The 13,415-nt window shown below is 43.6% G+C and overlaps 1 protein-coding gene across 1 annotated transcript in view; it reads right to left on the bottom strand.

Annotated features, from left to right (window-relative positions):
• ppp1r32 (protein phosphatase 1, regulatory subunit 32) overlaps positions 1 to 13,415 on the bottom strand; it is a 127,660-nt gene that overhangs the window by 15,561 nt on the left and 98,684 nt on the right. Inside the window, exons 9-11 of the mRNA XM_041196646.1 lie at positions 9,408 to 9,502; positions 7,195 to 7,359; positions 3,450 to 3,482 (exon numbers count right to left, since the gene is read on the bottom strand). Coding sequence (XP_041052580.1) covers positions 3,455 to 3,482; positions 7,195 to 7,359; positions 9,408 to 9,502 — 288 coding nt within the window. The 3' untranslated portion in view covers positions 3,450 to 3,454. The remainder of the gene's footprint in view (positions 1 to 3,449; positions 3,483 to 7,194; positions 7,360 to 9,407; positions 9,503 to 13,415) is intronic.

The raw sequence follows: 13,415 nt of genomic DNA, 5'->3' as shown, positions 1-13,415 counted from the left end.
TTGGAAGCAGTTTAGTGTAGGTTCACGAGGTTGATTTCTGGGACAAGGGTGGTTTGTGGTTTGGTTTCCACGATTAATTATATTTGGATCTCTCTTAAAACTATAGAGCCATAGAAAAGTTACAGTGCAGAAAGCGGCCATTCAGCCCTACATGTCTACACTAGCCAAAAAGAGGAAAAAGAAAACTAGCCACTCATTTTAATCCCACTTTCCAGCACCTGGTCTGTAGCCTTGCAGGTTACAGCACTTCAGATGCACATCCAGGAACCTTTTAAATGAGTTGAATATTTCAGCCTCAACCACCAACTTAGGCAGTGAATTCCAGACACCCACCCCCTTCTGGGTGAAAAAGTTTTTCCTCTTGTCCTGTCTAATTCTTCTACCAATCACCTTAAACCTATGCCCCCTGGTAATTGACACCTCAGCTAGGGGAAACAAGTCTTTTCTATCTACTCTGTCTAGGCCCTTCAATTTTGTACACCTCAATTGGGTCACCTCTTAGCCCCCTCAGTTCTAAGGAAAACAACACTAGCCTATCCAATCTCTTCTCATAGCTGCAATTTTCAAGCCCTGGCAACATTTTTGTAAATCTCCTCTGCACTCTCTCCAGAGCAATTATGTCCTTCCTGTAATGTGGTGACCAGAACTGTACACAAGATTCCAACTGTGGCCTAACCAGCATTTTATACAGTTCCACCATTACATCCCTGCTTTTGTATTCAATACCTCACCCAATAAAGAGGAGCATTCCATATGCGTTCTTGACCACCTTGTCTACCTGTCCTGCCACCTTCAAGAACCTGTGGACATGCACTCCAATGTCTCTCATTTCTTCAACCCCTCTCAATAACTTCACGAGTATATCCTTGCTTTGTTTGCCCTCCCCAAATGCATTACCTCACACTTTTCCGTACTGAATTCCATATGCCACTTCTCCGTCCATTCGACCAAACCATTGATATCATTCTGGAGTTGACAGCTATCCTCTTCACTGTGAACTACACGGCCAGTTTTTGTGTCATCTGCCAATTTCCCAATCACGCCTCCCATATTTAAGTCTAAATCATTAATATGTACAACAAACAGCAAGGGCCCCAACACTGATCCCTGTGGAACACCATTGGAAATTGTTCCATTCTTCGGTTAACTTGCGGCCTAATGAGTATTAGGAAGGTTTCCTTCGACTCATGAGTGACTTAGGTCTGACTCAAGTAGGTTTCTTCAAAAAGGACTTTAGTTACACTCTATACATATATAGTAATTGAAGGTATAGCCTCTCTATTGCCTACCTGGGGTCATACAATTGCTCTTGGAGGCTCCGGTCAATGAGCCCTAAGCGTGGGTAATCTGGTGAGGGGCGTGGAGCTTCTTGTCAAGGACCTGGTTCAAGTATGTAGCATCTGAAAAGCTTTCTGTAATAAAGTTATGTTTCCGACTGAAACCTGTCCAGTAAGACAAGTCACTATATTTGGCGATGAGGGTAAAAAGATGCTGCAACTCACCTTGTGACCGTGAGTACATCAAAAGCTTAAGAAATGAGAAAAGATTACTCACCATTCATGCCACTCTTCAGCAGAATCGATCTTTATGATGCGACTATGGAAGACTGGAGCCAGTATGTACAGCACCTCCAATTTTATTTCGTAGTAAATGAAATTACCAAAGAGGAAAACCAGGAAGCAATCCTCTTGACTGTATGCGGTAGCAAGACATACAATCTGATCCACAGCATGATGGCCCTGAACGTAGCTAATTCTAAGTCCTTTAATGAATTAACAGACCTCAAAAACACATTACTAGCTGAAGCCATCTGTAATAATGCAAAGTTTTAAGTTTAATTCCAGAGTTAGGGCCCCAGAAGAATTCATCGCAACCTACGTAGTGAAGTAGAAGCAATTGACAGAACACTGCGACTTCAGTGGGGCATTAATGAGATGTTGTGGGACCGATTTGTGGAGTTCACGATGATGCCAATCAGTGTCACTTACTCAGACATTGATTTGAAATGTGCCCTGGAAATGTCCCTCACCATAGAAAGTGCTGCAAGAGACCCGCAGGCTTTACAACATGGCGCTATTCTTCATGTGGGGTAGGAACCTACCACCAACCGTGGCGCAAAAACCAGAGCCACAGCAGCAAAGCAAGAGGCAATGTCCACTGTTAGAAACATGTAAAGGTCTAGGAGAAACACTTCAGCAGCAACTACCAGGTTAGTTTGTTATAGATGTGAGGGTGACCAGGCACTGAACACCTGCAAATTCGTGCAGATGGAATGCCATTAATGCCACGTAAGGTCACGTAATAAAGCAATGCAGGACAAAATCAAAACAGCCTATAAAGTAGCAAGCTGGCATGACTGAATTGAATAATACAACAGAGCTGAAACTGCTGATATCGACATATATTCCCTGTACAATGTTACAGGGGTAAAAACCGAACCAATCACTGTCACAATCCAAGTGAATGGGAAGCCACTAATAATGGATGTGGTTACAGGAGACTGAACTACAGTGGTGGGAGAGAACACATTTAAATATCTAAACGAAGATACCCAGCCACTGAATCTGGAGCAAACAATGGCTCAATTGAAGACATACACTGGAGAGTCCATACAGGTAAAGGGCATCACCACAGTACCTGTGTCCTATACCCAGCCTCCAGCAATCATAGTGACAGGTGAAGGGCCTGGTCTTCTGGGCCAAGATGGTTAAACAAAAAAAATCAAGCACAACTGCTCTGAAATACTTCACTTGAGAACAGTAGGAATTCCCAAACATCTAAGGAAATGTGACAGTGTATTTTGGGATGAATTAAGAAAGTTAAAATGTTAGCATGCAAAATATATGGGGATTCACAGGCAGCACCCCGGTTATTTAAGGCCAGACCTGTGCCTTGTGCCCTAAAGGAGAAGGTGGATGCAGAATTGTGCTGCTTAGAGAAGCTAGGCTTCATCCAGCCAGTCCGATTTTCAGAATTAGCAATGCCCATAGCCCCAGTGATGAAGCCTTACCAAACTATACGCATTTGTGGGGACTACAAATTAACCGTGAACAAGGCTGCTAAATTAGATAAATATCCTATCCCGAGGATAGATGACTTGTACGCAAAGCTAACTGAAGGCAAATATTATACAAAACTGGACATGCTTATCAACAGTTAGAGCTGGATAGCACGTCTACAGGGTATGCAACCATCAACATGCACAAGGGCCTGTATCAATATATTCGCCTACCCTTTGGAGTATCGTCTGCATGTGCAATCTTCCAAAGGGCAATGCAGAGTCTTTTGCAATGACTCCCAAGTAGTAGTATGCCTAGATGATGTTCTAATCACAGGGTCAACTGAAACCAAACACTTCGCCAGCCTGAAAGAGGTGCTAAAAATATTCTTGGAAGCCAGTGTATGATTAAAGAGAGAAGTGTACATTCCAAGTGCCAGAAGTTACTTACCTGGGTCACAGGGTGGGTGCCATGGGTTTGCATCTGGTAGAAGAGAAAGTTAGGACAATCAAAGAAGGTCCTCTCCATCCAGTGTAATTGAACTGAATTCTTTTCTGGGCATGGTCAACTATTATAGCCACTTCTTGCCAAACTTGTCAACAGTGTTGGCACCATTACACATATTACTGAAAAAGAATCATTGTTGGTTGTGGAATTCACAACAGGAAGAAGCCTTTGTAAAAGTTAAGAAGCTATTACATTCATGATGTTTACTGGCACACTATGACCCATCGAAAGAATTGGTATTAACATATGATGCGCCTCCTTATGGTGCGGGAACTGTGTTATCACCTAGGATAGAAGATGGATCAGAAAGGCCAATTAGCTATGTCTCCAGAGATCTCTCTGCAGCCAAGAAGGGTTATTCTCAAATGGAAAAGAAAGGTTTATTGGTGATATGGAGTGAAGAAATTTCATCAGGATCTGCATGGACGACATTTCATTATTGCGCTGGCCCATAAACCATTAATGGTTTATTCAGTGAGGAAAAAGCCATTCTGCCAATGGTATCAGCAAGAATTCAATGTTGGGCTTTGATATTATCTGCGTGGGAGTATACCTTTATAAGACCATAAGACATAGGAGCAGAAATTAAGCCATTCGGCCCATCGGGTCTGCTCCGCCATTCAAACATGGCTGATAAGTTTCTCAACCCCATTCTCCCGCCTTCTCCCCATAACCTTTGATCCCCTTATCAATCAAGAACCTACCTATCTCCATCTTAAATACACTCAATGACCTGGCCTCCACAGCCTTCTGTGGCAATGAATTCCATAGATTCACCACTCTCTGGCTAAAGAAGTTTCTCCTCATCTCTGTTCTAAAGGCTCTTCCCTTTACTCTGAGGCTGTGCCCTCGGGTCCTAGTCTCTCCTACTAATGGAAACATCTTCCCCACGTCCACTCTATCCAGGCTTTTCAGTATTCTGTAAGTTTCAATCAGATCCCCCTTCATCCTTCTAAACTCCATCGAGTATAAACCCAGAGTCCTCAAACGTTCCTGCACCGTTTATGCACCGTCCTGGCTTATATATTGCAAATGTAGACATACTCAGTCGTTTCCCATTACCAGATAGCATTGTACATGCTCCAGTGTCATGAGAAGTTGCGCTTGTATTGAATTTCTTGGATTCTTCACTTGTGTGTGCAAAGAAAATTAGAAATTAGAAATCCAATTCTGTCAAAAATCTTAGACCTTGAATTGCAAGGGTGGTCAACTTCACCTGTATCTGAAGATAGGAGACCATTTCATACTCGAAAAACAGAGCTAAGTTGTCAAGATGGAATCTTGTTGTGGGGATCAAACATCATCTTCCCTTTGCAAAGAAGAGATCCACTCCTGACAGAGCTTCACAGTGCACATACAGGCATATCAAAAATGAAAATGCTTGCGCGAAGCCAGGTCTGGTGGGCAGGCATTGACAGTGACATTGAAAACATGGTCAAGAACTGTCTTCATTGTCAGCAACAACAGAATTTGCCTGTTTCAGCTCTACAGCATCCATGGGAGTTGCCTGGTCGACCCTGGGTTAGACTACAGATTGATTATGTAGGGCCATCCTTAGGTACCATGTTTTTGTTGATCGTAGATGCACATTCTAAATGGATGGATGTGTACGAAGTCAGATCACCGACATCACGCACAACTATCAAAAAGCCACATCATTGTTTTAGCATACATGGCCTTCCAGAAATCATTGTTTCTGGTAATGATACAGTCTTTACCAATACATAGTTTCAGAGATTCATGATTTAAATGAAATCAGACATATTAAAACAGCACCATATCATCCCTCAAATGGTTTAGCTGAGAGAGCTGTGCAAACTTTCAAATCTGGAATGAAGAGGTTATCTAGAAACTCAACTTTCCCGCTTCCTTCTCAATTATCGTATGATGCCTCATTCAACTCTGGGCTCAATGCTGTCTCAGTTATTGATGAAACATCGCCTTTGTACAAAATTAAGTCTGGTGTTTCCAAACTTAGAGGGGAAGGCAAAGAAGAATCAGGGTACTCAAAAATTGAATCACGATATTCATTGCAAAGCTTGAGGATTCACTGTAGGAGCCACAGTTTTTGTACTGCATTTTAGAAGTGGACCTTGTTGGGTTTCTGGAACAATTGTCTCAGAAACTAGTCCCTTGTCCTTCCAGGTGGAATTGGAAGACCAAAATGTTTGAAAAATTGAGGACCATCTTAGGAATAGAGACACATTCCAACAACCAGCTATTCTGCCTGTGATTAATGTCAAACCATCAATCCCTGGTGTGATAGATCGACCTAAAATACACATGACCAATGTCTCTGTAGAATTGCCAAACCCTGACCTGCAACTTTCCAATGGTGTATCTGGTGCTGCAGTTCCTGATCACGTTGATCCAGTAGAAGAACTTTGAGTGGTAGAGCTACTCCGCTCTAACCAAATAAGAAAACCACCTCAGAGACTTAATCATTAATCACCTGAGTTTTATATATGTATATGTTGTAGGATATTCAAATGTTCATTGTAAATAGAAACTATATAAAAAAAAGGGGGAGTAAATGTAGTAATTGAAGGTATAGCCTTTCCTGCTACCCATCACGGGGTCAGATGATTGTTCTTGGAGGCTCTGACCAATGAGCCCTAAGTGCGGTAATCCAGGGGGTGGGGCTTCTTATTGATGACCTGGTTCAAGCATGTAACATCTGAAAAGCTCTCTGTAATAAAGTTATCTGTTTTTGGTTGAAACCTGTCTGGTACGTACAACATAATAAGGTTATAGGTAAGTGCAAGTCTCTCATGTACAGACTACTTAATCTTTCCACAGACTCTCTTGACACGACTGCTGATGTCACTGTTACATCATGATATGCATCACTATCTCACTACCATAACTATTATCCCATGATTATACAGAAGGGGTTTTCATATGAGGGAAGATTGAGCAGGTTGATCACTCAGATCAGCCATGGATCTTACTGAATGACAGAAAAGGCTCCTGGTCCTATTTCTTATGATCTTATTATGATCTTACTATCAGAATGAGTCTATCAGAATGAGATATTATATTCAGATCCTGTCTACCTGTGCAGTTCCATGTAAAACATCCTATTGTACAATTTGAAGAAAAACAGTGAAACACTCCCAGCATCTGGCCAATATTTAATACTCTACCAATATGGCTCTAAAGCTAGAAGATCATTAAAGATTCCAAATAAATTCAAGGTATATATTTCTCTATATTGTTTTGGTGTTGTCTTTTGTTAGAAATCATTGCCGTCCTTTACAGCAACTTGCATTTATACAGCACATTTAACATAGTAAGAAGATATTGGAGCTGATGACCAAAAATGTAGTCAAGGAGATAGGTTTTAAGGAGCATATTAAAGGAATAGATAAAGGTGGAAATGTTTACAGAGGGAATTCCAGAACTTAAGCCTTGGTAGCTGAAGGAATGGCTGCTAATGGTGGAGCAATTACATTTAAGGATATGCAAGAGGCCAGAATTGGATACGTGCAGTGATCTTGAAGCATTGCATGATTGGGAAAGGTTACAGAGAGAGGGAAGGGTGAGGCCATGGAGGGATTTGAAAACAAGAATGAAAATTTTAAAATTGAGGCATTGTTTAACTGGGAGCCAATGTAGGTCAGCAGACACAGGTGATGCAAATTGGGATACAGGCAGTCTATTGCTAAATTTGGAACTTGGTTCCTACCTGGCCACATGAGGGTGAATCCGGCGTAAACTTTCAGTTATGTTATAGTCAGGGCCATGCTGATGGATCTTGGAGCTAACAGCATAACTGTGAGGAAACTGTTTCTGGATTCCTCCCCTTGTCCAGCCCTCTCTGTCCTCTCCTTTCAGAGTTTTGTCATTGTACCTGAATTTGTGAAAAATTGAAAAAATCAGAACATGATTTTTAAAGTGGCAGCCGCTTAGGTTGAGCATGCCTTCTCCTTTTCCTTAAATCGCATCATTTCACTTTCTCATTATATCCTTCAATCACTTCTTCCTCCAAAACACTTCTAATTGCCACATGTTCACATTTATATTGTCTATTGCAATGGCCTTCTCTGGTAAATTATTCCATTATACTTTAGGTGAGAAAATTTCCTTACTCCTTCCTACTCTTCTAATGTCAGAGTCCTGTTCATTGCCATGGTCTCTGCCTCATCTTGATGGTTATTGTTTTATCGACTAATTCACTGTCCTCCATAGGTTCTGTCTCAAAATCTCTCAGTTTCATCCATGCCTTCAAAACCTCCTAAAAACTCTCCCAACATAAAATCATATTTGTTTTCCTGTACAATGTCCACCTACCATTACCTTTTACCACTTTGTTCACAGTGAAGATATTTCTATTTACTTGAAAAAAGCCATAGCAATTTAAGGTATGCCATACCTAAAATCCTCATTTCAACTAGTGTCCTTTGACACTTGAACCATTTAAGAATACAGGAAAGATTGAAACAAGGAAATGTATTCAGTACATATTTCATACATTACTATTTCAAATAGGGAAACCCCTTTCCAACCAAGGTCTCTAGTCTCTTCATAGCCTTCAATCCCTTTTCTTAATCAGAGCTGTGCCCCTTTTAAACACATCATCTGACTCAGAATGAATAAATCTTTCTACCAATCTGTTTCACATGGATAATATCATAAGGGACAAAGTATGGGCAGAATTTTATGAGTCGGCGAGCCGGGGCAGGGCCCACTCACCGAAGCGTAAAATGACGTGCGGTGACATCAGGGGGAAATCCCGACGTCACCGCGCCCAATTTAAAGTTTCAAGAAGGCGGGAGCGCAGCAAAATCAGCAGCAGAACAACCAACCTGTCAATAGCCAATTGAGGCGATTGACAGGATCATTTAAACAATTTAAAGGACCTGCCCGTCCAACCTCATGGGCGGGATGAGATTTCATGTAGGCTTTAAAAAAATTTAATAAAGATTTTGTAAAAATTATGGACATGTCTCAACTCATGTTTCAATTTTTGTCTTTTTTATATGTGCAGCCGATCTCCCTGAGGCTGCAGTTAGCCTCAGGGAGATGAGTGCACTCTTTCGTGCGCTTGCACGGAAGAGCGCATTCTCGATTTTGGGATTACCCCCGCCCGCAAAGGGAGCACATAGCGCTTCTGTGCGGACGTCACGCTGGGCGGGCCTTAATTGGCTCGCCCATATAAAATGGCACCGCGCCTCCGATCGGGGGCGCCGATCGGAAGCGCGTCCGTACGTGCCCGCCCATCAACGTTCCCCCCCCACCAATGGAGGGAAAATTTAGTCCCATGTTTCTAATATGTAATCCTGCTTAGTACTAGTGAATTATGTAATTGAGACCAATTGAGTCTCGCGTTCATGTCCAAGTTAAAAAGCCATCTTACCATTATATATGCTTTTTATTGTTTTATCATTTCTCTTAATCTTATGTTCTTGAATGAAAAGATAGAGTCACCTCTATCTTACTTCATAATCTAGTGCCCTAAAGCTGGATCAATTGTTTCTGTTCCCTATAAATTGCTAAACTTTGTCATTTTAGAAATAGATCCAAAATAAGTTGATAGCAATATTGGTGCTATAACCCCATGGTTCTGGCGCCTGAATCAGAAGTGTGGTAAGTATTTCCAGCTCCCACAACATTGTGCACATTACCATTCACTTCTTTTTATGGGCTAATTTTCTGAGATTGTACATTCCTCAAGGAGTTTGCTTGCTTGCTGCACACATGCTGCCTGCTACTTTCTGCTCATAAAAATGGGAAGCAAGACCAAGTACAGTACATCCTCCGTTTCACCATATACACTGCCAATGAGTGATGCTTCTCACTGGCAGCACAAACTAGGAAAATTGACATCCTGTTACTGTGCTGCATTATAAAATATCACCTGATTTCACTTTTCTTTATTGGGTTTCCACTGTAACTCACCGAAGTTTATAATTTGTCAAGAATCTATCAGCATCGGTTGCAGTCTTGGCTGGGTATATATAGCCCTTCTCATTGCTACTAAATCCAGTAGGCTCCTGAAACCAAGGCGAAGGTTAGAAAATTCCTTACAGCAGGTGTTCTGAAGCATAACATCATTCAATGGCAGTTTATAACAAAGACCAAGAATTGGTACTAAATCTCATCGGTGGCCCTTACCAGGCCCGTTGCCTTTAAATCTCTCCAAAATCAGAAGTGAGATGTTGCTGAGTAGGAGGGAGGGATGGAAAGAAAGGGGAAGGGATGTGGCAGTGTGTTTTTTTTAAAACGCTCCAGTTGCCTAGCATAAAACCACGCCAACTCAGAGTAGGTCTAAGGTTTATATATGCTGTTAACCCAATTCAACTGGACAACTATAATTAACTTTAGTTCACTGTAGACCACTGAGGGTGGAGTTCCTCATTGCACTGATTTGCATGGTAAACTGTAGACATGGGTGATAAGTGAGACCAGGATTGCACTTGACTTCACAGCTCAATAGCCTGTTGAACTTACTGTCTGCAGGCTCATACATAAAGAACACATGAGGTACTGGTACAAAAACAGAATTACCTGGAAAAACTCAGCAGGTCTGGCAGCATCGGCGGAGAAGAAAAGAGTTGACCTTTCGAGTCCTCATGACCCTTCGACCGAACTGAGTGAATCCAAGAAAGGGGTGAAATATAAGCTGGTTTAAGGTGTGTGTGTGTGGTGGGGGGGGGGGGGGGGGGGGGGGGGGGGGGGGTTGGGTGGGGGGAGAGAAGTGGAGGGGGTTGGTGTGGTTGTAGGGACAAACAAGCAGTGATAGAAGCAGATCATCAAAGGATGTCACAGACAACAGAACAAAACAACACATAGGTGTTAAAGTTGGTGATATTATCTAAACGAAAGTGCTAATTAAGAATGGGTGGTAGGGCACTCAAGGTATAGCTCTAGTGGGGGTAAGGGGAGCATAAAAGATTTTAAAATATTTAAAAATAATGGAAATAGGTGGGGAAAGAAAAATCTATATAATTTATTGGAAAAAACAAAAGGAAGGGGGAAGAAACAGAAAGGGGGTGGGGATGGAGGAGGGAGCTCAAGACCTAAAGTTGTTGAATTCAATATTCAGTCCGGAAGGCTGTAAAGTGCCGAGTCGGAAGATGAGGTGTTGTTCCTCCAGTTTGCGTTGGGCTTCACTGGAACAATGCAGCAAGCCAAGGACAGACATGTGGGCAAGAGAGCAGGGTGGAGTGTTAAAATGGCAAGCGACAGGGAGGTTTAGGTCATTCTTGCGGACAGACCGCAGGTGTTCTGCAAAGCGGTCGCCCAGTTTACGTTTGGTCTCTCCAATGTACAGGAGACCACATTGGGAGCAATGAATGCAGTAGACTAAGTTGGGGGAAATGCAAGTGAAATGCTGCTTCACTTGAAAGGAGTGTTTGGGCCCTTGGACGGTGAGGAGAGAGGAAGTGAAGGGGCAGGTGTTGCATCTTCTGCGTGGGCATGGGGTGGTGCCATAGGAGGGGGTTGAGGAGTAGGGGGTGATGGAGGAGTGGACCAGGGTGTCCCAGAGGGAGCGATCCCTATGGAATGCCGATAGGGGGGGTGAAGGGAAGATGTGTTTGATGGTGGCATCATGCTGGAGTTGGCGGAAATGGCGGAGGATGATCCTTTGAATGCGGAGGCTGGTGGGGTGATAAGTGAGGACAAGGGGGACCCTATCATGTTTCTGGGAGGGAGGAGAAGGTGTGAGGGCGGATGCGCGGGAGATGGGCCGGACACGGTTGAGGGCCCTGACAACGACCGTGGGTGGAAAACCTCGGTTAAGGAAGAAGGAGGACATGTCAGAGGAACTGTTTTTGAAGGTAGCATCATCGGAACAGATGCGACGGAGGCGAAGGAACTGAGAGAATGGGATGGAGTCCTTACAGGAAGCGGGGTGTGAGGAGCTGTAGTCGAGATAGCTGTGGGAGTCGGTGGGTTTGTAATGGATATTGGTGGACAGTCTATCACCAGAGATTGAGACAGAGAGGTCAAGGAAGGGAAGGGAAGTGTCAGAGATGGACCACGTGAAAATGATGGAGGGGTGGAGATTGGAAGCAAAATTAATAAATTTTTCCAAGTCCCGACGAGAGCATGAAGCAGCACCGAAGTACTCATCGATGTACCAGAGAAAGAGTTGTGGAAGGGGGCCGGAGTAGGACTGGAACAAGGAATGTTCCACATACCCCATAAAGAGACAGGCATAGCTGGGGCCCATGTGGGTACCCATAGCCACACCTTTTATTTGGAGGAAGTGAGAGGAGTTGAAGGAGGAGTTGTTCAGTGTGAGAACAAGTTCAGCCAGACGGAGGAGAGTAGTGGTGGATGGGGATTGTTCGGGCCTCTGTTCGAGGAAGAAGCTAAGGGCCCTCAGACCATCCTGGTGGGGGATGGAGGTGTAGAGGGATTGGACGTCCATGGTGAAGAGGAAGTGGTTGGGGCCAGGGAACTGGAAATTGTTGATGTGACGTAAGGTGTCAGAGGAACCACGGATGTAGGTGGGAAGGGACTGGACAAGGGGAGAGAGAAGGGAGTCAAGATAACGAGAAATGAGTTCTGTGGGGCAGGAGCAAGCTGACACGATTGGTCTACCAGAACAGTTCTGTTTGTGGATTTTGGGTAGGAGGTAGAAGCGGGCCGTCCGAGATTGGGTGACTATCAGGTTGGAAGCTGTGGGAGGAAGATCCCCAGAGGAGATGAGGTCAGTGACAGTCCTGGAAACAATGGCTTGATGTTCAGTGGTGGGGTCATGGTCCAGGGAGAGGTAGGAGGAAGTGTCTGCGAGTTGACGCTCAGCCTCCGCGAGGTAGAGGTCAGTGCGCCAGACCACAACAACATCCCCTTGTCAGCGGGTTTGATGACAATGTCAGGGTTGGACCTGAGAGAATGGAGTGCAGTAAGTTCAGAGAGAGAGAGATTAGAATGGGTGAGAGGAGCAGAGAAATTGAGACGACTAATGTCGCGCTGACAGTTCTCAATGAAAAGATCAAGAGAAGGTAAGAATCCAGAGGGAGGGGTCCAGGTGGAGGGAGAATATTGGAGGTGGGTGAAAGGATCCATTGAACGGGGAGATGACTCCTGCCCAAAGAAGTGAGCCCGGAGACGAAGACAGCAGAAGAAGAGTTCAGCATCATGCCGAGCCCGAAATTCATTGAGGTGAGGGCGTAAGGGTATGAAACTAAGTCCTTTGCTGAGCACTGAACGTTCAGCATCAGAGAGGGGAAGGTCAGGGGGTATAGTGAATACACGGCTGAGGCTGGGATTGGAGGATGGTGTGGGGATGGAGGGACAGGCAGGGGTAGAGGGTCCTAGATGGGTGTTGGTGTCGATGAGTTGTTGGAGCTTGCGTTCCTTAGCACTTGAGAGAAAGAGAAAAAGTTTCTTGTTGAGGCGTCAGATGAGACGAAGAATAAAATGAAACTAGGAGCACGCGCATCTTTGAAAAAGGGTACAGCGGTGCTGCTGGAGGGAGAGGTCGAGTGTGTTCATATGGCGGTGCACGGAACTGATACTGATAGACTGCCAGTATTCATGAAACTATAGCCCAAGAAAACAATGCTTTCAGGAGAGAAGAAGAGATAAAATTTTCAAAGGGACAATCTAAGGGTTTTACAAAAAAGATAATTCAAAGGGAATGGCCATTAAACTGTTCAGGACTATGGCTCTTGAGAAAATGGTGGTGAATACGATGCCAAAAAGTTGTAACCATACTCAATAAGCTCCTGATGAGATACAACTGCATATAGGTTCATGCTACTGGTGGTGGAGCACACTTGATAATACAAAAGATGAGTGACAAAAGAATACAAAATAATTAATGGCATTCAGAGTGACTTCTGTTTTACAATTTTCAAAGCACACACTTCAAATAATTCTCTCATTGTGGCTATTCAAATCCATCACAATTTTACTGTCAATGTTTTCTTTGATCCACCATTTCAGCAATAA

This window comes from Carcharodon carcharias, chromosome 10, assembly GCF_017639515.1.
Source record: "Carcharodon carcharias isolate sCarCar2 chromosome 10, sCarCar2.pri, whole genome shotgun sequence".
Classification (NCBI taxonomy): domain Eukaryota; kingdom Metazoa; phylum Chordata; class Chondrichthyes; order Lamniformes; family Lamnidae; genus Carcharodon; species Carcharodon carcharias.
The sequence above is the reverse complement of the archived record's forward strand: the minus strand, read 5'-3'. Positions and strand labels throughout refer to the sequence as shown.